The sequence below is a fragment of the Harpia harpyja genome, chromosome 13 (genome assembly GCF_026419915.1).
Source record: "Harpia harpyja isolate bHarHar1 chromosome 13, bHarHar1 primary haplotype, whole genome shotgun sequence".
NCBI classification, from domain to species: Eukaryota; Metazoa; Chordata; class Aves; order Accipitriformes; family Accipitridae; genus Harpia; species Harpia harpyja.
Genome location: NC_068952.1, coordinates 37,992,954 through 38,016,897, shown reverse-complemented (window position 1 = coordinate 38,016,897; position 23,944 = coordinate 37,992,954). Strand labels below are relative to the sequence as shown.

At 44.7% G+C, this 23,944-nt stretch overlaps 1 protein-coding gene across 3 annotated transcripts in view; it reads left to right on the top strand.

Moving 5' to 3' along the window:
- Positions 1 to 1,076: 1,076 nt before the first annotated feature.
- Positions 1,077 to 23,944, top strand: part of SMOC2 (SPARC related modular calcium binding 2) — a 149,872-nt gene continuing 127,004 nt past the window's right edge. Inside the window, exon 1 of one of the 3 annotated variants that reach the window (XM_052806066.1) lies at positions 1,077 to 1,526. In XM_052806066.1, the coding sequence (XP_052662026.1) occupies positions 1,440 to 1,526 (87 nt within the window). In that variant the 5' untranslated portion in view covers positions 1,077 to 1,439. The remainder of the gene's footprint in view (positions 1,527 to 23,944) is intronic. The other 2 variants (XM_052806064.1, XM_052806067.1) reach the window with 2 other exon arrangements.

The window sequence follows — 23,944 nt, the reverse complement described above, 5'->3', positions numbered from 1 at the left end:
AGATCGTGCTCCAGCTGCGGCCGTGTGTGACAGAGAGCCTGCCCGGGTGTGACAAGCCCTCAAGGTCAGAGCTTGGGGACATTGTCACCCGTGTGCTGGGAGCGTGACACCTTGCAGCCCCCCCCCGAAGCCCTTTCACGCCCGGGTCCTCTCCCGTGGACACCCTAAGACTAAAGCAAGCCCTCATCGCTTCGGCCCCCCTGGCAGCACCCACCACCGGCCCTGGGTCCTGGGGTGGCTGCGGGGGGGGGGGGGGGGTGTCCTCCGCTGGCACCGTGGCAGTGAAAGGGTTTCCTTCGGGCAGCCGGGGGGAGGAGATCGATCCTCTGGCGGTTCACAGTGAGGAAATAATAAACTCCCTCCGTCTGGCTCCTGAAAGATAAGCGAGAAAAGCGCAAAACCATCGGAAGGAAGGTGCCGCCCGGCACTCACCGCCGGCGCAGCGGCAGCATCCCCCCGGGACACCCCGCCTCGGGCGACCCCCGGCTGCCCCCCCCGCTCCCCGTTGCCCCTCGGGGAGCTGCCCCCCCCCGCTTTTGCCCCCGCTACAGACCTGCCTGCCTCGGTCCTTGCTCCCCGCCCCGAGCGGTGCCCGGCGGGCGGCGGGGTCGGGGCGCAGCGGGAGGGGGTCGGGGTGCGGCGGGAGGGGGTCGGGGCACCTCTTACCCCCCCCCTTCTCCCCGCCAGGTATTTGTACATGTTGATTCAGCAGGAGGCGGGGTGTGTATGTGTGGGGGGGGAGTTTGAGCCCGGCGGGGGGAGCAAGCCGGCGTGTCCCCGTCCCCCCCCCCCCCCCCCCCCCGGGAGCACCGGGGAGGGTTAATCGGCGCGGATCTGTGGGTCTGGGAGGAGAAAGCGGAGGCCGGGCTGGGGAGGGGGGAGGATAAGAGGAAGAGGGGAAGAGCGGCTGGGTGAGGTCGCACACCGCCAGCCTCCGCAGCCGCGGCAGTGCCTTCCCGCGGCCCCCAGCGGAGGGGTGGTGTGGGAGGGTGTGCCCCCCCCTCCCCTTTCCCGGCTCGGTCTTTTCCCCCCCGCTTCCCCCGGCCGCGGGGGAGACGCGGCCGGAGGGGAAAGGCGGCGGCGACCCCCCCCGGGGCTAGGCAGCAGCCCGCCCGAGGCGGAGGGAGGGGCGGCGGGGTCCGGGGGTCCCCCCCGGCAGTGCCTGCGGGAGGGAGCCGGGGGAGGAGAGGCTGGGGAGCATCTCCGAGCCGGGGCTGCCTCTCCGGGAGCGAGGGAGGGCCAAAACTGCCGCCTCCCTGCTATCCTCCCGTCCCCGAATTTCCAGGGCTGGGGTGGGGAGAAAGAAAACAGAGGACCTCAGCTGGGACCTCCCGGCGGGAGCGACTGCAAAGGAGCCAAGGCAGGCGTCGGAGGGGGGGCAGCGGCATCCCGAGGAGAGTCCCCCTCCCTCCTCCGCTCCCCGCAGCCGCTGCCTCAGGATGCGGGTCCCGCTGCTGCCGCTGCTGCTGCTGCTGCTGCCGGGGCTGCTCCCCGCCGTGCCGGCCCAGAAACTCTCCGCCCTCACGGTAAGGCCGCCCCGCCGCGGGGTGATGGGCGCCGGCTGCCCGCCGGGAGGGTCCCCCGGGGCGCACCTGATGCGGGGGGGGTGTGTGTGTGTGTGTGTGTGTGTGTGTCCCGGGCTGCCCCAGCCCCTCCGCCGCCGAGCAAAGGGTGGGGGGGGGGTCCGCTCCCCGCGGTAGGACCGGCGGGGGGGGGGGGGGTGAGTGGGGTGCGGCCCCTCCGGCTTCTTCCAGGGGGGGAGTGGGTCCCCCCCGAGCCGCCGGTCAGGGTCCGGCTCCGTGTTACCGCCGGCTTTTTCGCGGAGAGGACTGAGGTCCGCTGCCGGACCGTCCCGGGCTGGCCGGCTTGGCCTTATTTTTAATGAGAAAGCGAGGTGAAACGAGCCGCCCCGGCTATTCCGGGCTCCACGGTGCTAAACGTGGAACTCTGCAGAGAGATGGGTGAGCCAATTCATTAGGCTTGCTAAATAAGCCATAACCACTTCTCCAGCCAAGACCTGAGGTTTGCAGCTAATAGCTCAGTTCAGTCTTCTTGTAGAGCTTGCAGTGTTTGCAAAGCTATAATTAATGCAATCTGTAGAAATAAAAACATTTTCCTTAAATGTGTTTTTAAACAAGTGCTTGAGTAAACATAACGGGCAGCGAGTACCCCTTTCAAGCTGTTTTTAAGTGTTTTGGTGAGGGCTGTGCCCTTTAGAGTTTATTATGCTAGAGTTACAGGCAGTTGCAAAGTGAAATAGACCCTATTTTTGTCGCAGTCTTTCAGAATATTTCTGTAAAATACTGAAGAGTTGGGGTTTTTTCCTTTTTTTTCCTTTTCTTTTTGAGTAAGGGGGGATAGGAACAGCTCAAGGAGAAATGGGGCGGCGGGGGGGGATGGCTGAGCTGTTCATACCTGAAATTCTTCAGAAAAAGTTTTGCCTTCTTGTCTAGGTTTTTTTTTTTTTTTTTTTTTGGAAATGATTTGTAGATTAGAAGCTGCTAATTGAAAACCTAAAAGGAATGAGTCTGCTCTGTGAATTTTATAGTGTGTGGCATTTGAAAGTGTGGGACAGATAAAGTCAAGTGATTCACATCTTTTACTTTTTAAGAACCTCATTTGAAGCAGCCTTAGACTGTCAGGTGATATACACTATTCCCAGTTAATGGGCTAACATTGCAATGTAATGCCAAGTTCACTTTCACAAATGTGTAAACAGAATTTACAAGAGATTACATGTTATATTCTTTCTTCTGTACATAAAGAAGTTCTAAATATTAGCATGGAAGTAAACTGGAAATGCTACCAAAACTAAATTTGTCCAAATGTATAATAAGAGTAATTGTGACTGTTATATCATCTTGAAATGATCCATGACTCAAATGACACCAAAGCCTTTTAATAGATGTATATAAATCACTGCTGAATGTAACTGTCATTCAGTGAGAGGTTGTCTGCCTCACGAAAGGGAAGAAAAATCTGGCCAAGGGCACTTTGGCAAACTCTTTAAAAATTAAATGTCATAGACTCGTGCAGATGTATTTGACTTTACTGTTAGCTGAGAGATGTCTGAAGTCCCTCTGTTCCCTCTTTCACCCATCCAGAGTGTGTATTATTCATTTCTGTACCTTATAGTAGTGTGCATCTTTATGAACCATGACCGGAAAAGTCAGTCCTGGTGGAATCCCCACCCTCTGCTACCAAAAAGGTAATGGTTTTGGAGACTTTAAGCTTTCGGACTGAATTAAACTTAACGTTTCCGTAGGGGTAGCTAGCCTTGTTAGTAGAGGACCATAGGTAGTGAGCCCATGCTAGTTTTTCCACTGCCTGTGCTCTTCTTACCGAGATGGCTAGCCCAAATGAATACTAGACTGCATTAGAAATCCTTCCATAAAATGGGTAATGAACAGACAGACACCCGTAGGAAGAAAACAACACACACACACACGCATACACACACACTTTCTGCATCTTCCCACAAGACTAAACTTTGAATGAGGCAGGTTTATTCCTCCTATTTGTGTACTTCCCTATTTAAACAACAGCAAAAAAAGCAGTGCTATTACAGCAACAAATACCACAGCACTAAATCACTCTTTACTCCTGCAGTCATTTTGCTTATAGCTCAGAGACTGTATAACCCCTTCCCACATGTACCCGTCTCAAATATTCATGGGTAGTATCTGCATAATTATAAGGAAAAACAAACCAGGCTGTGTAGAAAGTCCACGAAAATGCATGACTTTTCACCTGCTGTGCCGGTGTGTGATGACAGAGAACTACCATTCCTTTCTACACATCAGGTGAAGATTTTCATTTGTGGTTGGAAGAAGAACAAGGACAGACTGATATTTTTGTCAATAAGCACAGGCCACGGGGACAGAGCATGTTTCACTGCGGACCTGAGTTTCATGAAAACTGTGGGATGATGACGGGGAGAGTGTGCACATCCCTGATGGTATCACACTGTCATGGGTATATGCAGCTTGCCAGGTGGTGGTAACATCAGGGGCACAGTCTCCTTGGCCGCAGTGGTAAATCTGCCATAAGATGAATCTTAGCAACGACATGTTAATAAAATTAAAGTTCGCTCTAGCAAAAGCAACTCTGAAGTTAAGGTCGTTATCCGAAAGATGACTGCATGGATCAGAGGTTTTTTCCTTGCCTGGGTGTTCAGCAGCTCTAGGGTCTAAGCGGCAAACTTGGATGATGGCCGGGCAGGGAGGGGAGTATCAGCGCCTGTCTTTATGTTTTTCATCTGTCTAAACAGATGAACAGATTTCTGGGCTGTTTTAACTTTACGTCCTTGCTAGCTCCAGAAGCAGAGCAACTATTACTTTCAGAGAAGACTTTCAGTAGTTTACAGAGTTGTATCCCTGTTTAATTAGGAATAATATTTTTGTGTTTCTTTTGGGCAGAAATACCCACAACAATGTCTATAGCTCAGGTGAATATGTGATTTTCAGATGTTGGAAGCTTTGAAATAGCCCAATAGTAAGAAATTACAGAGTTTTCACTCAAATAACACCTCCAAGAGAATTCTGATTGCCTAACAGTCTTATGTGACTGCAGGGACTGATGAGCGTATGGTTTCTGACAACCTTGATAATAGCCACCGGGACAATTTCTGGCAGGCGGATGCATCAGAGTAGTCAGCAGGTAGTTGAGATGCATCCAGCAGTCTGGAGTCTGGTCCCCTGGTCCTCGTGGCTGTACCTAAAGTGAGTGTATGAGTGCTGTAACGTGTCCCCCTCTGCCCAAACTGTGGACCCAGCCAGAACTCGCTTGGGTCCCCGTCTGCATCCCTGGGTGGAGGAGGAACATGAGGGGTGGGCTGATGCACACCTGAGTCTTTACTGGGGGAGCCAGGGTGTGCACCGGGGTCCAAGAGTTTCAAAGTTCTTGTGGGCTCACTGGGTTAGAGAGAGCCCAAAGCTACTGTGAGTTTGTACCATTCCTGGCTTCTTGTCATCAAAAAATACTCTTTGCTAAAGTTGCTCCTGGACTCTTGTCTCCTGAGTAGGAGCACATTGCAATAATAGACAAAGTGAGGGGAAACATAATATTCCAGTTCTGAATTGCTTACTGAGCCACAGGGATGCATGGGGGAGGAGAGCATTATTTAGTATTATATTTATTGTTGTTTCAAATAAACAAACATTGGCAACAGAACAATGGCTTTCATTCTGGGAAGGTAGGCTGAGAGCTGTCTCGTAAGAAACCATGAGATCTGGAGGGACTGTAGCCAATTTGGCTGCTTCTGGTTTTTCCTGCCCTTGTGTCAAATGCTAACGTAAAACATTCTTACATTCCAGAAAATATCTTAAGTAATCTTGTCCTTTTACCTTGTTTATGGCAAGGCAGGTAATAGTCTGCAATTCTTGTAACACGTTGTTGGAATGTTTTTGCAACGCTGTATTTTCATTCTGCTCTGTGAGATGCACCCATTCTTTCTGGATGTATGAAACCGATGAGAGCTGAGCCTTATTGGCATATTGTATTAGGGGAAGAGGCGTATCTTGAGGATATAGGTACTTCTGGTTTGAAACACAACATTTTGAAGAAAGCTCATTTTGTTCCTTGAGTAAGTAAGTTTATGATCAGTGCACTTATCGCCACACTTACTTTGGCATCGTTTATGCTGTATTTTTGGAACCATCAGCTTAGCTTTTATCTCAGTTGTGGTGTTGTGCATGTGCATGTACTTGTACAAACAATAGGACGCAAGTGTTTCTTATTTTAAAATCTTGATGACTTATAATGTACCACAAACTATTTGATTTTATTCTTTCAAAGCCTTGCTGAACCGTGCATCCTTCTCAATACAATATTGATCTTAGATCTTAAAAGGAAAGAAAGTTTGCTTGAAATCGCTTCTTGAAATGAACACCTCTGCCTGTTAAAAGTTCCTTTCATCAGAGGCTGAAAATTTCAGGGAACAATTGTTTTCTTTTTCTCCCTTGGCACATGCTTTGTGAGTATTCAATAGCATTTAATGCGCTGGATAGCTTCCACAACACTCACCAATATAAGATGGACCACTAAGGTAGTTCAGTAAAGGGAAGCTAAACACAATCAAAGCTTTCCAAGTTAAGGACCCATTTGGATGGCGCCTGCAAACCCAAACATTTGGAAAAGTTACTCTAATTGTGACTGAAAAACCAAGACCATAAATAAAACCGTAAGTGGCTCCAGATCCTAACAGCATTGTTACTGCAAATGGGCATTGGTACAACCAAGGGTACATCAGCTCTGAAAATAAAACAGTTTCAACAATGCTTCCTTGCAATAAACTCTCAAGACGCTTCTCACTAAAGAAACAAAAACAAAACCTGTGAGAGTTATTATTGAAAGAGTCAGCAAAACTTTTGATCAGGGGTTAGAAGTAATTTTTCTGCATGCAGCCAACATAAACTGTACCTTATAACATGAAAGACATAATGGAGATCGCAGGTTGACTGCACACCCCTAAGATTTTAAAACTAGAAGTGAAGAGTAGAAGTGACTGTGGGTGGAGAGGGAAGAGCAGGACAGAGGAAACAAAAAGAAGTAGATCATGCGTATTTTGGCCAGTTGTGATACTTTCATCCGTCCCCTGTTGCACACTGAATACCTCGAGGAACAGCCGTGTGTGTTCCTTGACAGTCGGCAAACCTCAAGGTTTGGTTCATTTTGAGAAACCTCCGAAGGTTTAGCTGCTATCCAAAACCTATCTGAACCCTCTTGGTTTGGAAATGGGGCTACGAATCTTTTCAAGATCTGGCTCACTCAGGACTTTGCTAGCGTTTCCATTTCTTCAGCCAGACCAGCCTCACCACAGACGCAGCCATTTTCACGGTATTTTGGTACTTCCATTTCCTCTCAGGCCTGAGACCGGGAAGTGCAGAGGCGCCTGAAAATTAAAAACTGAGTAAGGAAGAGTTGGGATCAAAGACCTAATTTTTGTACGGCAAATGAATGTCTGAGTTTGGTTCAGGAGTGGCATTTTTTATCTGAACAAATTCATACGTTCTTGGGGAAGCTGCAGAGTGACTGGAGGTTACATTTTGAAAAGGACTCAGGCATTTCCAAACTTTTTGTGTTTTCTTTGGGATCAAAACCCAAATGCTTCTTAATTTTCTAGTTGATTCAATATTGTATTTTGAGGTAGATTTTTAAAAAGTTCAGATGAAAGATTCACGATGAAAGTCATTTCACAGTGAAAAGTTGAAACGCTGTCTTCAGAAATAATATAGTCAATATAGTTTTTGACTGTATGAATACTGCCCTCCCCTCCTCTGCCCCTCTACTACCTTCTACAACAAAATTCTGGTGATGCCAATCATTTTGGTCTCAATGGCCCCATGTAGTCTCATGGGATATGCTTCTGTTGACATTCCTCTATCCACTTCTGGTTATTAATTGATAATCACTGCCCTCATAATTATCTACAGTGGTAGATACAACACTTCCCAGGGCAACACTGGCTGTGAGCCTGAAAAGAGGAAGTGCTTCAAGAAAAAACTTACAGTTTACAATATACTGATGTTACACAGAATAATTTATGCCAAAGAAAAAGGAGGGATAACTTAAGGTATAGCAAGAAATTGGCCATAAGCAAAGAACTGAGCAGAGGAGAGCAGGTGTAGCATAAATAACTGCATTTTTTCCTGCACTTTTTCAATCTTTGTCTACTTACCCCATCTACATAGGGAATTGGTCTGAATTACAGCCATTGGTGTAGTGCAGTGGTGTGCGTGGGATACAAGGATACCAACACTGGTTACAGGGAGGTGAAAGCTACCCAAAAGCGTATGGACTGGTATTTAGATTGGTGTGGTAACGCTTTGTATCAGAGGGTTTCTTAATACGACTTTACCAATTTATGAATGGTCTTCAAAGAAGCAAAGTTAATGTAGCGTCACGTCTTACCAGAGAACCCGTGAAATAAGTTTGTGTGGAGTCAGTCCCCTGAACTGAAGCTTTAGCCAGACCTCGCAGAAGAAATTGCCTTGATGAGTTAGTAACTGCCCTTCAGTGAATTTTTTTTCCCCTTTCTACTTTATTAGCTTTTAAAAATGACCACTAAGTATTTCATCAGCTGCTGAAAATCCAGGCTAATAGAGAATACATCCTAAAATTCTTGCCGGAACGGAAGGAGAAAACATTTCCTGAAGGCGATCCTTTCCAGCTCTCTCCCTGGCTTGCTCAGTGTGCTGCTAGAAAACTCGCTCAAGAATGTTTACCTCATACCTACCCAAAACCTAGCTTTTTTTCTTCATTTACTTTAGGCTGCTTGTTCTGTCATCTTCTGAGTCACTGAGTAAAGATCTTTTTTTCTTTTGTGTTACCTTAAATTTGTTCTGAGGATGTAATAGTATACTTTCCTGTCTTTTAGGTGTTCGTTTTTAAACTGTATACAAATTAGCTGTCATACATATGCTATAAATCTTTGACTCTCTGTCCTAGAGCACCTAAAGAGTACTTACACGAAAACAAAGAAAAATTCCATTGCTCTGGAATGCTCCTTCTTTATTTATGCCATGGCTGCGTGCTGTATTTTACAGACTTTTAGGATACAGTTGCTGCCATAAAGTACTCAGTCTTTTGTTCGGGCTAGATTTATCATACATTTATCAATATTCTGACCTTTGCTCAGTATTAAAGCAAGATACTCAGAGTGAATAAGCAGCATAAATGCTCAGGAGAGGTTTGTACCTTTTTTGAAATGAAAGTAATGTCAGATAAAGAATAATTTTAATGGTAATCAGGATGGACTCACTGTGATCCATGTAGCAAGCTGCAGTACAGAGAAAACCTGCAGACTGCAGGCGTGCGTGGATGTCAGGGAGGGAAGGCAATGACTCAGTTTCATTATCTTTCTCCTGCTCTTATCTGGAGTAAAGCAGAGGAGTGGTGGAGTTTAGTCTGAGTAAAAGTCTGCCATTGAGGCTCATTACTACTCTGAAGGAGGGGGAGAAGGGAGGGTGACATTTTGGTGGACACACAAACCACTTACTTACCCATATTTTTAACCATAACATGACTACGTGAACAGAAATGCTGTTAAACCAGACTACATGTCCTAAAGTATCACAGAGCACAGAGTGTGTGATCTGCCTGGGATCTAGGTCATGCAATCTAGAGAATTGACTCCCAAACCTTTTTTCTTTGTGGCTCTTTACAGTGGCACCTTTCTGCTAACAGCAGAGCTTAGCGTCTGCGACACCTTTTTGGAGAATACAAGGTGGAAATACAGTGTTGGTGGCATATCAGAAAGGCAGTGATATTAAAATGTGAGAATCTCTTCTCAGTGAGGCTGACACATGCGTGCCATGCTGGCTGCAGCGTGCTTGCCTTCATCCTGACTTTCTATAGGATCCAAACAAACTGGATTCCTATTTGGAACCACGAGGTGAACCTAATGGTCTTAAAAGGAGAGTTACTATCAGAGGCAGGTATCGTAAGGACACGTCGAACACGGCTTCCGAACTGGCTCTGGGTCAGTTGCCCTAGTTAATGTATTTGTCCTCGTGTCCATCTGCATAGGTGAAGAATTATTTAATGCATTTAATCACAGTGTTTTAATCAGTTCTCATTCACTTTAGCATCCACATTGATGCCACGTAGTGCAGCCAAAGGGGTGCCAGTGGAGCTGACGCAGGCTCTGTAAGGTTATATTTGTCAAGTGCTGTGGTCACTGTGTGCCACCTCTTTGTGCCAATAGTGCTGTATAGCACTGCTCAAGGCCAGAGAGTAGCCATCATATGGACTGATGTGCCTGTTTTAGAGTGAAAAATCACTGTAGAAGATGTCACTTTTTAAAGTAAAAATTTCTATCAAATAAATGAAATCAAGTAAGTTGAACCTCGTCCCAGGTCTGCTACGTTGTAGTGGAGGTTAGCACATATTCTAAAGATACCTTTGTTGCCACAAGAGGGTACAGAAATGAAAAAGACTAGCAACAAAGGAACTAAAGAAGGCTTTGACGTGACCATGCATTTATTTGTTTAGTAAATTATCTCTGGTCTGTAGGATGGCTTACTTTTGGGAGGCAGCCATCAAAGACTTCAGAGACCTAAGATAAAAAGCAGAGAGGGGGGGTCTGTACAGATCTTTCTCCATTTCTCCTCCTGTCCATTCCGCTGCAAATACAGCCCGGTGGCATCCCTTGCACAGCATCCTCGGGAGCAGGGAGGTCACTGGTCTTCTTCTTGGACTCTTTAGGGGTCCACTATGGGAGGGAGTGTAAGAGCAGCACGGGCTGCTCTGGCCCCTCTGGGAACGGCTGGAAGTAGGGGAATCCCTTCTTTTTCTACCCTGCTGCCTAAGGCTGGAGGGAAGGAGGGGGAAAACTGGGGACCTTCATTTTTCAGTGCTTGCCACTCGGTTGCCCACCAGATAGACCCTCAAATGGGAAAAATCTCAAATGAAAAAAAATCTCAACAGAAACTACTGAAAGGTAGAATACAGTTCTGTAAAAAGTAAGCGTCTTTAATAACATGGCTTGCCTTGATATTAATTAACCATTAGCATATGTGAGAGCTCAGAGCAGGCTGGTGTGGCCAAGAGGGAAAATATGGCCTAACATAGGAGCTGCTCTTGACTGTGGGACACCAGGAGGGGTTCAGCCTGCAGAAAGCATATGGCCCGTTCATGTCATTGCACGTATCCACACTGTTTCTTTTTGCAGCATTTATTACATGAATTCTGGTGAGCAAGACAAAACAAAATCAACAACTTATTTTCCACACTGTGTTTAATGGGATTATGTTTCAGATTGCGTCCTCCTGGGAAGGCAGTTTTCAAGCATATCCAGTTTTCGATGGATTTCAGCCTAAGTGGATTTAGTTGCAAATCTGAACTTTGAACAGGAGGGTTTATCTTTCCATCTCGTTTCCTCCTTGAAAAGTTCCATAAATTACATTTCTGAGAGAAAGGAAAAGATTTTTTGAAAGAAGTGTTCATTTGGTAAATTGCTCTTCTGTTTAAGTTTCCCCATTCTGGGTGCTGAATAACTCCCAGAGCAAAAGTTCTGTCATTGCTTGGTGGTGGACTTCCATTAGTTTGCAATAAAATTACAAGGCAATATCCATGCACTGATCATTGATTTCTTTCTGAAAGGAAAAATGGCAAAAAGCAGAGCTCAAATGTGTATTTGTCTGCACCTAGTGCAGTAATTTTCTCCAGTGCAAAATGGGTATACAGTGCTGCTCTTCTGAAGTGTCAGTGTTGATGTTCATTAGACACAAGACCAGGAGAGACCAAGGCAATGAGAGAGTCAGAGTATTTCCTATGAGATGGCAAAGCCAGATCTGACACTAAGATGAAATGGCTGATAGAGATTGCTTTATGCATCTGGGTGACTGGTGACGAGCCCCCAGAAGCACAGGAGATGCAGCACTGCTGATGTGACGGAGTAACTGGTGAGATAATCACAAATTCACAACACGTGTTGTATTGAGGTAAAACCAAAGAAAAGAGCTAGCAGAAACCTTGCTGGTAGGAGCGAGCCCAGAGGAGCTCGAAGCTGACATCCTTTGTGGTTCATAGGTTTGACTGGGCTGTCTCTGGCCTCTGCAGATTTTGCTCCAACCTTCTCCTTCCCCATACAGTTCATCTTCTTTCCTTAGTGCATCTTCTTCCCCAGTGTTTATATGCCCTGCCTATTTATAGACTGTAAGCTCTTGGGGTTTGTACCAGGTTTTGGGCAAAAGACCTTCATTCTTGGTTGGCCCTCTTGGTCTACCATCGCTATCAAGTTCAATAATAAAGAAGAGTAAAACTTGAATGACACCTGCTTACAGACAAGGCTGAACACAAATAACGGAGGGTGTACAAACAGTGGAGTTACTCAGGCAGTTGTGGCCAGAGTCTGGTTCTTTACATCCTTTGCATAGTATCCAAGCTGGCTACTTTTTATAGACTTTCCTGTTTGGTTTGTTTTTTGGAACATAGTCTACCTTTTGTAAAGAATTTGAGCAATCAATTCAGCACTACAGGAAGAGATGAGCAAAAGGGTCTATTCCCTGGTCTTGTCATGCTGACGGCCAAAGGGTTCTGCATAGTGCAGAGGGCCAAGTGTCATCTGCTTGGTATTTCCTGACTTGTGAGAGCTTAGTGTTTCAACCTTATCGTTGCCCTAAAGCTGGGGTTCTCAGGCTGTGGTATGTGTTTCCTTTCATGGTGCAAAAGTCTTTCTCCCCTAAAGAAAAAAAAGGCCCTGAACCAATGCAGCCTGGCCTTTCCTGCAAAGAATAAAGGGAATGTTTGAATGCCTCTTCCTATTTTTGCATGTAGCTCAGCATGGAGCTGGAAGCTTCTCTAACCAGTGCCCTTCCCTACCTTTTCTTGAGGGAGAAAAGAAGATGGGTCTGGATGCAAGACAATTCCATCCTGTGGATGCAGACCGAAGAGCTGAGAGCTGTTCTTGCTGCTACATTCACCACCTCTTGAATGTATTCTCTTTTTCTATAGCACCAGCAGCACCAAGAACCCTCTGGGAAACCTGGCCCAAAGGCTCTCTTGACAACCTCAGAGAGGTGTCAAGCATTATCAAGGAGCACAGATCTTCTTCCTATCGGCTACCTGGGGCTTCAAAATGTTATCCATCAGCGGCAATAAATTCCCTAGATTGCCATCTCCTATCTTAAGACTACCCGTGTCAGTCATATACGCGTATGCAGGAGTGGAATATATACATTCCCATGCAATGCTTTTCTTCCTTTTGTTTTCCAGTGATGGTTGGAAAACCCCCACGAAAGCCTAAAGTTCCCTTGGTGTTAATAACCAGAAGTTCTGATTTTTTTTCCTGAGGTTAATGCAATTTGATCTGACCATTCTGATTGGAATTTTTTGTTTGTTTGTCTGTGTGTTTTGATCTAAGAAAGGGGATGATGCATTGGAGTTTAGTGTTAGTTTTCATCTGAGAAGATTTCTAAGTTGTTAGGTTTTGACTGTGTTGGAGAAGCTGCAGAGCAGCTGTGTTTGGTAGTTGATAAATTTGTGTTATCTAAAGACCGAAAAGAACACCATCTCCCTGCAAATCTCAGATCAGGTCCACTTCAGGAACTGCCTCAGGCAATAGTTGGTTTTATTGTAGTAGCTCTCTTGACTATCATCCTAAACGATGAGAGAATAGAGAGCGCTTTTACTGCTTGAATTGCTTATTATGACAGGAGCGATCAAAAAGTTACGCAGTCTCTCTCCTTGACACAAAAGTAAATTATTTCTTTAAAACTGCTATCCTGAGTCTTCTCTGCACACCTGGGGGTAAGAAAACTCCAAAGTGAGATTCATTTTACAGCCATGTCAGGAAATCACACTCATTTAATACAAGTAAGAAGCAACCAGAAGTGTTCAATGAAATTAGGTGGTTACAAATAGGACTAATCACATGTAAAAACTCGCTATTTCCACCTGACAGCAATTAAAGCAGTGTCAGAGATGCAATGAAATTCCCTCAAGGGATTTTCGTATAAATGAGTCAAACATTAGAAAGAGCGCGCGTGATGGATGGAAAAGCTTGAGAGGAATGACAAGTCTATCAAAGCTGAAGGAGGTCACAGTTCATATTCTACAGCTATTTTGTGGTATGCAGGATGTCTCGCAGGAAGAGCCCCGCGGCTATCTGCTGTCAGCACCAGCAAAGCAGGTGTGCGCGTGTGTCTGAGAGAGGCAGAACTAGATGCTTTCTATTTCTCCTACCTGATGTTTCTTGTTTGAATATAGGTCAACACCTTTTAAAACTTTGTGATCATCATTTTAATGTTTCTGGTTTTGCTAGAACACTACCGTTTAGCGGAGTGACATTTAGAAGTTGTTAACAAAGTATAATTGGAGCTGATTACTTAATTTCATATCAGTTCTTTGTGACTGTAAAACGGCCTGAGGGCTGCGTATGTCATATGCACACATTCTGTGTCCTGTATTGTTTAAGAAGCGGTGGGATGTATGCCAGGTGTCTGCAAGGCAGTTCAAAGAGTGGAGCAGCATGGGTGAGGGGAAGCGAACAGGTTTGCCCCCCTAGTACACTGTTCTGAGCCATCAGAAATAATCCTGCCTCACCGTGCTGCAGTCCTTTCCAATATAGAGGGGGTCACAACTGCAGCTTCTGTCCTGGCCCTCTGGAATATCGGTTTGTGTTTCTACACCCTCAGGTGACTTGGAGAGCAGAAATGCCTGAGACGGGCACTCAGGAGAAGTAAGTTTGGAGCTCTCCGATCGTGTCATGTGTGTCACGGATAGAGGAGCTGCAGGTGCAGCTGTACATGGGTGCCACAGGGTTTGTATGATGGCAGTTCAAATATTCCACACTCTTTATAATGCATGTGTCCAACCTTTTCCACTACAACCTCCTGAGTCCAGTGGGAGTTTGGGCAAGGCAAACTTGGACATGTGTCCGTCCTCTTGACTCTGGAACAAGGGAAACTTTATTTGCTCTCCTGAAAGGAATGAAGGAGAATAGACTTGGGTATGGGTCTCCCCTAAAAGGGCAGGAGTGTGCAGAGGAGCTGGGAGATTATTGCAGTACCTGAAACTGATACTGTCAATGAGCAAGTTTGGATGGGAAGCCTCAGAGACGTGATTAAATCTCTGTCAGTCTGTACGTGTCTGGGTGGTGGGACTGTTCATACCCCTGCCCCTCGAATAAAACATAAACATGTTTTCAGCTTTTTGTACGTACAGGTAGAAGGCCATCAACAGAAGGATACCACTGGGCATATACTGTACAGAGGAATGGAACAAAATCACCTCTCCCTGCTCTCTGTTGCTACTGAGTGGTATTTACTTTCTTGAATCAACCTTGTCATCATATTTGTGCTTCTTACATATTGTTGGCAAATGCGTGTGACTACAGAACTTAAAGTTCCACTGAAGTAGCCACTAATTTGTGAAATAAAACTTCTTAAAATCCTGTCTGCCTTTCACTCTGCAGGGCAAATACAGCTAACCCTTCTGATAGGAGGTTGATGAGCTGGAGCTAAATCCCACATCCACCAAAACCTTTATTACAAGACTGTCAGTCTGATTTTTTTTTTGGTGAAAATCATGGTTTTGATCTTGGCAGCAGGGGGAGAATCTCTTCTGAGACACAGCCATTCTTAAATGACATGCTGCATGAAGGCTCCCAACACTGTTCTGGGAGCCAAAGATTGGCTGAAAGACACCTGGAAGTGGTGGAGGCACTGGCTCAGGTGAAGTAGAAGTGAGCAGAACCTGGAAGCGACAGTAGCCAAGGTCAACAGAATGGGGAGCTGTACTCATGCCAAAAGTGTGGAAAGAAAAAACCTCGAGTCTCAGTATTTTTTTTTTTTTTAAAAAAAGTATGTTTGTTCCCAAATAAAATAGGCTATAAATAAAATGGGCTATAAATAAAAAGGACTCATTTTTAGAAAGTTCTTTTCTTACAAGCAAGCTATAAGGCAATCGCTAAAGGTTTCATATTGCATCAGAGTCACATTGATTGTCTGCCCATACAACTCTGTTAAATTAGAGCTAAGGCCATGTATGTGTATTGTTCCTCAACACAATCATTAAGAAAAGCTCATGGAACTGTTATTCATTCTGACTGCACTATATAGGCAAGCCCATTCAGTGTGCGTTGGTTTCCCAATACACTTTGTTTTCCAAGCTCACACCTCTCCATCAGTCCTGCTGTCCCCCCGTGGCCTGGAATCCTGCCCGAGCTTGATTGTGATAAATTAAGGTGAGGGTCCTGCTGCGACCTTTGCTGAGAATCTGCCTTGTTGTCCAGTAGTGTTCACACATTGTGTTAAAACTCCTTCCGCAGATTGCATGTGAAAGCTGGCAATGTGGGAGTTTGTATTTTCAACAGTCAGCCTCTGTCTTAGTAACTGTATGATGCATGAAACTAGTTAATGCTGTTATTTCAGTTAATGTGGCCAGTACTCCCTCATGTCCATTAACTTGAAGCTTTGAATGGTGCTATGAAATGAAGGGTTGGTCTTTCAATGTATGGGTCACTTGCATTGTTGTCACAGCACATTGATCAAGGTTTTAAGCTTTTTCTAGCCCAGAGATCTCTGCTGCTTACTGTTTTGCTTTCTCAAACAGCTGTTGACTATATGCTGTCTCTCAGATATAGACTTTTTTCTTCATGACGCTTTTCATGTCAAAGGTGAACACCATTGCACTATTGCTATTTCATTTTCCAAATTGCATTAAGATCTGTGCCATGGGAATCCATTTAACTGTTACTCAAATACACTGTAACTTGAATCGAATACTTGGCAGATTTAGCCCGATGGACTGTGAATCCAGATGTTATCCTTCTTCTGCTCATCACCTAATAAAATACATACCCAGTACTTTGTTACCCTAGGGATAATTTATCAGTGGCACTCAGCTTCATTACGGACGCTTCCCTTACCCTGCGGAGGGTGGCGGATCTGTCTGGCAGTGAAGTGCAGTTCCACTGTACGTAGTAGGTCATTTGGGAATTTGTCTGGGGACCCCTTCCTCCTAGAAAGAGTATATTAGAGCTTGCGAGCTAGTCCTGAAGCTCTGGTAATGCCAAGTGGGTGACAGTGTGCTTACAATGCCTCTCAGAACCAGAGGAGACAGCTTTGGTTCAAAAAAAGTTGGGCACGTATTTCTGCTTTATTCCTAGGTGACTGGTAAATCACTGCTGCGTTTCTGAGTGATGGCTGAGTCGAAGAACAAGCTCACACGCGAGGCACAGTTAGAGTTGCCCAGTTGTTCCTGTTTGTTTACCATCATCTCTGTACAGCCTAGTTCTTTAGGAGCCAGTGGAAACTAAGTTGGCAAAAAGGATGGTTCCCTCACCTACTAAAACAGCGCTTGTGAAAGGCAAAAAAAGATATCAGCTAGAAGATGGGCTGAAAAAATAGGGAGAGAAGAGTCACATATATCCAAAGATAAGTGCATATATGTTTGAAGGATCAAAAAAGAAAAGCACGAGAGAAGAATGTTTTAATCAATATTGTATACAAGATAGCTATCTAGCTCCAGGCAGTCTAGATCAAATGCTCCCCTCTTGCCCAAGTCATGTACACACATGTACTGACTCCTTTGGTTTTTCGTTTTTAACTGATTTCCTTCTTTTATGGATAGATGGCTTTTCATTATCTGAGATTTAAAAATAATTGTTATCAATAACAAAACAAGTGAAACCTCTGCTAGCCAATCTGATTAGCTGAATGGCTAAATGTTTTCTTTCATGATAAGAATTAGGTAAGCAAAGCTACAAGTGATTAAAACGATATTAGCATAAAGAGGGAAGGAACAGAAATTTGGGCAAATTTTTTAAAAGTTTTTTTAAAGGCAATTTGCCTATGAAATGTTGCATTTTTAAACAGAACGTTTCTTAACAAACAGCTCTTCTGTTTGAAAGTTTTCTATAAACTTTGTAGATTTTGTTGAAATCCTGGGTTTATAGTGCTGATGTTCTTAAAGAGATTGAGAAGTAGTTGTTATATTGTACTCTAGAGATGTGTGGTAATGCAAAGGAGTTTTGTTTCCTAAAAGAGCTGACAGAAGATAAAAGTGCGGGAAATCTATCAATTTTTAAGTAGAAGGGGTTTTTTTCATGCGTAGTGTAACATGGGTGCAACTACAGGTTACAATAGTTATGTGTATAGTTTTGTAGTGTATCAGCAACTGGATATCAGCTAAACAGGAGCCAATACAGTTTTAAAAAGTTTCATGAACTGAGTCCACTGCTGTGAACCTTTTCTAACCTGAAAGGGATTCTGCAAAATTTGTGAACTCTTCAACTTCTCTGACTTAGCTCCTTGTTAGCGATCACACCATTTTATTTCAATATTGAAGACAATATAGCAGTACTCAGTGTTGCCTTTTTTTGCAGTTACCCTTTCTCCTTTTGAGAGTTCCTCTACCATTTTTAATATGAGAATATACATTTCTGATAAAAGATTTGGTGTATATCAAAGACATAGCTCATTTAAAAAACAGTATGTCAAGCCCTCTGTTCATAAATCCAGAACTTCAGTACAGAGTGGCAAAAACATCCAAGGGTTTTGCAGATTTTACAGAATATTTTTCAGCCTTGAAACAGCCTATAAAATCAGGCTCTATTCATGAAACATTTGAAGGCAAAATAAATACTGTTGAATTATTGTGTCAATACAGGAAAATCTCTCTGGTACATCTGAAGTATGGGCAAAATTGACATTTGAATTTTGAATGATTTTTTAGCATGACAGGAGACTGAGATAAGACAGGTCAAGTTGTTGATTGTTACTTTTGCTAACTTTGACTAGGCATATTAAAATATTCACAGACAACTTCAGATTTACCACTGGAGAAATAAGGAAAAAAAAATTAATATCCTTATATAACCATCCTCAAAGACAAACTCTTATAAAATAAAAGTGTTTATTTTATTCTCAGTTTTTTTATCCATTTCATATTCACAACCTTCTTTGCATGGCAGATAAGATCATCTATAGAAGTTTAAAAATGTGATTTGGGGGATGTCTCCAAAGATTCATTCTTCAAACATGCCTTTGAAAAATCCCAAGCTATTTCATTTATGTATTTTTTAAATATATCTTTGGTATTATGTAGAAAACTACTTCTCAGGTTGCTTGTTTCATTGGGTAAGCACAGTTCCTTTACATTTATGTCACTTGCATGATCTTCATGTCACAGTGACCTTACCCATATCAAAATCTTTAGTGTCAAAACAGTCCAATCTTACAACTGTCTTCTCTAATTACCCTAATTACCCAATGTCAAAACATCCCTATAACCCAGTCTAAATACATTTGAATCCAACAAATTAGTACATGTAAGGCTTTTTTCTCGTATTATTCAATTAAAAACGAATTCCCCTTCCTCAGTCCAAAGCAAATCATTACCCATCCCTCTCGGGGGACCAATTCCTTTCTCCTTGAACAACTACAACTGCCAAAACCCTCTTAATATGGTCAAAAATGTAACGTAAAAGGCAAGCGGTCTGCGTTAGAGTGTCAGGCGCCGCGAGGACCGGGGAGTGCGAGCGGCGGGGGCTCCCCATGGGCAGCCAGAGCCCGTTCCCCACCCCGGCCAGGAGCCGGGCAGCCGGGGGGGGCACCGGGGCAGCCCCAGCCCCGGACATCGGGCACCTCCCTGGGGACGGGCTGGTGTCAGGGTGGGAAGTCGCCCATAGGTTGGGTCTGGCTGGGGATGAGCAGAGCCCATGGTGAAGCTGCGATGTGGTGGGAGCAGCGGACCAGGCAGAGGCCAAGCGGCAAGGAGGGGTTTAGCTGAAAAGCAGCTAAACCGAGCGAGCCCCAGCGGGGTTGTCCCCTCTCCGGCGTGGCCAGGAGCCTCCCCCCAGGGAGCCCAGGGCAAAGGGGCTGGCAACGGCTGTGCTGTCTCTCCGTCGACCCTGAGCCCGGGCAGGCAAACCTTTACGAAAGGCGTGCTCTCAGGACCTGTACGTGGAGATCCAACGTCATGTCCAAGTGCTACAATCCAGAATGCACCCGAAAAAATAGCTGCATAATCCACAAAGTCATTCTTCCAATAAGAAATCCTAGCAACCAGATTTTTGAGCTGGGAAAGGTGACAGAAACCAGCTTAAGGCAAGCAAAGGCCAAGCTGTTGTTTCCAGTTTTACAGGACAGAAACTGTGGTGGTTGGTGGCAGTGTAAGAACCCCAGTAAAGCACCTCTGCATTCTAGCTGGCATTGTGTAGCATTGTGCTTTGCATACTACAGATTTTATAGCTTTAAATTGCTATGATATACACAGGCAATAGAGAAAATAAACCTCTGATTTGATCACATATGTTAAGCTGAAGTTGCTTTGTTATTCATGAGTGAAGACTTTCCCCTTGGGGAAGGAGAATTACAAACAAGAAGCTAGCACAATACCAAATCTAAGGATCTCATCATCCCCTAAGTCACCAAGAACAGAGAGCAGACTGAAGGGGGAATCTGGGGAAAACTGTAGAAAAATGCAACCATCTGTAGAGAGGACTGTCTCAGACAGACTGTGGAAGCAATGTGTGTCCAGCAGTCTTGCAGCTAATCACCCAGTATGTCTAGGGAGCACTAGTCTTTGTAAGTTCCAACATCATATTGAATATTTTTTGCAAGACAGCAGTTACTAGGCTGTTGACTACTCAGGTTAATATATCTGACATGATAGACAGCATGCAGATAAAGTTCCCCCATCCACAATTTCCGCGGGTGTGAGCTGGAGCAAGCCGTAACAGGAAATGAATAAATTGCCTTCCACATTGCTTTCCCTGCTTTCCACACCATATAAAGCGAGAAGCGTAAGTGAACCTTGTGCAAGCGTGGGTAGGCTGCCAGAGACAGAACCTGCAGAGGGGACACGTCCATGTCTGTGTGCACGCCTGTGTACGTGTGTGCAGGTGAAGGCAGCAGGACGGGTGCTTCGTAACTGTTTCTCCACTGCACGGCTAAGTATTGTGCAAACGTTTGGGAGTTGTAGGAGACCACATAGCTCGGCGTAACTGTATTATCAGGGCATGTGCCCAAGCTCCTGTGGCTTTCAGAGCCATGCAACGCCGAGTAAACGTACCCACCTACATCAACACTAATGTGACAGTACTGTTCTCCACCAGGCAGTGCAGGAATGCCATAGATTACTATGCTTGTAATCATCAGACACATTTTTCAATCTTTTCAAATTTCAGAAGACGAAACTGAATAAGCAAGTTGCAGGTAACTAACGGACACGTGACTTGCCTTCAGATGTTCAGCCCAGAAATGCCATAGTGAAATCAGTTTCTATTATCTTGCAAGGTCTGGTCAGAAATAGCTGTGGGACCACGAGAGCTGTTCTCATGTTGACGAAAGATCAAATTTTATGCCTTGTATTTTCAGCTATGAAACAAAAGGTACTTGCCAGCACCAGCTTTTCTGAGACAACGAGAAAACTCTGAAAAACACTTTTTCCTTTCTGAAGAAAGAAAAAAAAGGAACAAGTGCCCATTTCTCATTTCTTGCTCTAACGGAAATGATATTTTTACTCTTGCATTCTTACTTTACCATATCAGGATGTTTTTCTGGACTTTAGGAGAAACCTTTACACTGAAAGCATTTGCAAAGTAATTTCTGTTACTGTCATATCTGGCATAAGGGTGGACACTAAATCAAACTCAGTTTCAGGATTTGTAGAAGATTTTCCATTCACAGTTAATCTCTTTGATCAGCTTGAATGAATAAAATGATAGGAAGAAATCTTACAGTTGTCTTGGAAATTTTTATTGCTAACTGAATTTCTTTTGGTGCAGAAGGCTTGTTTGACCTCCTTTGATGTCTTTCTTGGGGATAGGCATTAGCTCATGAAATGATTAAAAGTTTTATACAGGAGCTACTTGGTAAGAGTGTATGTGGGACAAAATTGCATCAGTAAGTCCTGTCTGCCTTCCCAATAAATGTATTGACCTTGAGTGATCCATCCAGTTCCTCACTGAGATTCTCTTTAAGTAATACAGATTTTGTCATCTCATTGCAATAGCCTTGTTTTTTTAACATAATGTAGTTAAAGCTATACCTTTTTACCAACACACACTTTTGGGTAGCTTATCAAATGGAGCAATAATAAGGATTTAATGGGGGAAGGGAGGAATAAAACCTATTTCCCATTTGCACCAGTCCCATTTCATGGAGATCTGCTACAGCTGTGCAATTAGCTGGCCCCTCCCTGGCCTTTTTGTAGCTGGTGGTGCCAGGGAGCCTGAGATCTTAGCCTGGGAGGACACTGAGTGAGCTGTTGGTAGAGCTGAGGTGTAGGGAAGGGGTTAGTCTATCAATGCATCTTTGCCTAAATACTGTGTGGGGTATTGGCTTTCAGTTTTGCACAGTGCTCCTGCTGACAGAGCAGACTGGGATTTCTCAGGTAGGCTTCTGGTGGGTTGTTTCTCTGTGACTGGCAACTTATATTTGCTAAGGGAACAGCTTCTTTTGGTGCCAATGTCAGTGGGTAATGCTTGTTACCTAAATAATCAAGGCAGTATTTGATATATTCTGGTTTAAACTAAGTGTTCAGGCTAGAAACAAAATCTAGTGGAAAGACCATACTTAATGAAGGCTGTTCTTAAGGTGGTGGCTCTTCTCAAGGTAACTTTAAAATAATTCTTTGCCTAATAGGAAAGGAGCATGTGCCCTCCCTCTGCTCTCCAGGGCTGGAAGCAAGCTGGGTACTGCAGCTCTGAATGAGAGCAGTCTCCTGTTCCTCCTATACTTTGTGTGTCTTCTGTAGGTGCTGTCTGTGATCTGTGGTACAGCACTAGCAAACTGGAATTCAGGAAACAGTTTCACTCATCAGCTCAAGGTGACAACAGGGAGGGAATTCAGGGGGTTGAAAAAGCATAATGTTTCTATCCTGCAGGAGCCTTGAAAATATAGATTGATATTGTGTCTGGGAATTAAATTCATTCTCCTCATGATGCTATCCAGTGCCTTTTGGGCCCTTTACCGTGCAGTGGTCTCGCCAAGGAGAATGTCAGTTTTGGTGGCCTCAGTCTCTTCTTTGCTTGCCATTACAGGCCTTGAGTAGGTATTTGAGCGATGGCCTGAGCCCTTCTTGCTTTGCGCTACCTAAAGGGCAGGCCTCCTGTGCAGTGAGGTTTCGGGGGGGGCAGCTTCCTCCACAGATCCATTGCAGCCACCTCCATGCCCTGTCCTGTCCACATCCAACATCTTCAGGGCAAAGATCTCTGTGTATACGTGTGAGGCTGTGAGCTTTTGTGAACCCCCCAGGAAGCACTGTTGTGAGGTGGTCTGTGTACCCCCGTATGGCAGCAGCGGTGTGGAGGATGCTGGTCAGCTGTGTTGGTTGGTCTAGTTTAACCTGGTGGAGGGAGCTGTTGAAATCCTGCTTGTGGGATGTGGAGGAGACATGTGAATTAGTTGGAAAGAAGAGTTGAGAAACATCCCGTCCTCTCAGGGACTTCCAAACTAAGTGCCTTTGTCAAGCTGTTTTGGCCTAGAGACAGCAGAAGCCTGTGGCTATCTGGCAGGAACAACTGAGAATTTCTTCACCTCTTTGTCCAGAGGAAATTGAAATTCTTCAACCTCGCCTTTTTGGTTTAGATAGTCTGGATAAAGCTCTACTGCCCACGTAATCCTCCCTCAGGGGAACAACGGGATGAAGGAGAGGATTTGTTAGGCAGGTAATTGTGTCACCCAATCTGAAGCACCACCAGGAAAATCTTATATGGTGGTGGGGTGAAAAAGACCATGGAGCTGAAATTTAGGGTGGACTTGATGCCAGTTTGCATGCCATAATGTAACCTTGGCACTCAGAGCTTCGTGGTTGCTCTCGGAAGATGGAATATTCCCGCACTAGTGCTGTGTGGGATTCGTTCCACAGCTTCATGGTTGGAGGACTAAGTGTCACCCCCCCTTTCTGGGGATGGTGGGAAGGGGAGCATGTGAAGAATGTTGAAAAGATGTTCCCTAAACCACATAATAGGAACAATGGAAAAAGGAAGAGTTACAGCTCAAGCCATGATAAGCCCTGTGTATGTTTCTGTGAGTTCACCCAAAATTGTTGTGGACACAAGTGCCAATATTAGCTTAAGCTACTGCTGCATATTTAAGTTACGTAGTCCTTGTTGGGTACTGGGGCGTCCTGTATCAGTGGATTTGCAGCACGTCTCCCAAAAGGGAACTCTGGGAATTCTGCTGGATGCCAGCCCCCCTACACCCCTCAAGCCCTCCACCTTTTATTTTACTGTTGTGATAACAGCTGCTGTATGTGTACATTAGATAACACGAGGGAAACCATTCCCTGTTATAGCAGTGAATCTTTGTTCAAATGGAAGTGGGTTGCACAGCTGCGACTTGGAAGACTTTGACCTATAGTATTTACAGATGGGATCACGGTGATGGTTTAGTGACATCTGCTATTTATTTTGTCTTCTGTGAGATGCTGCTGTTTACCGATGGTAGGCAGCATTCCTCAGTGATTCTTGATGTGCCCATATTATTCAGTT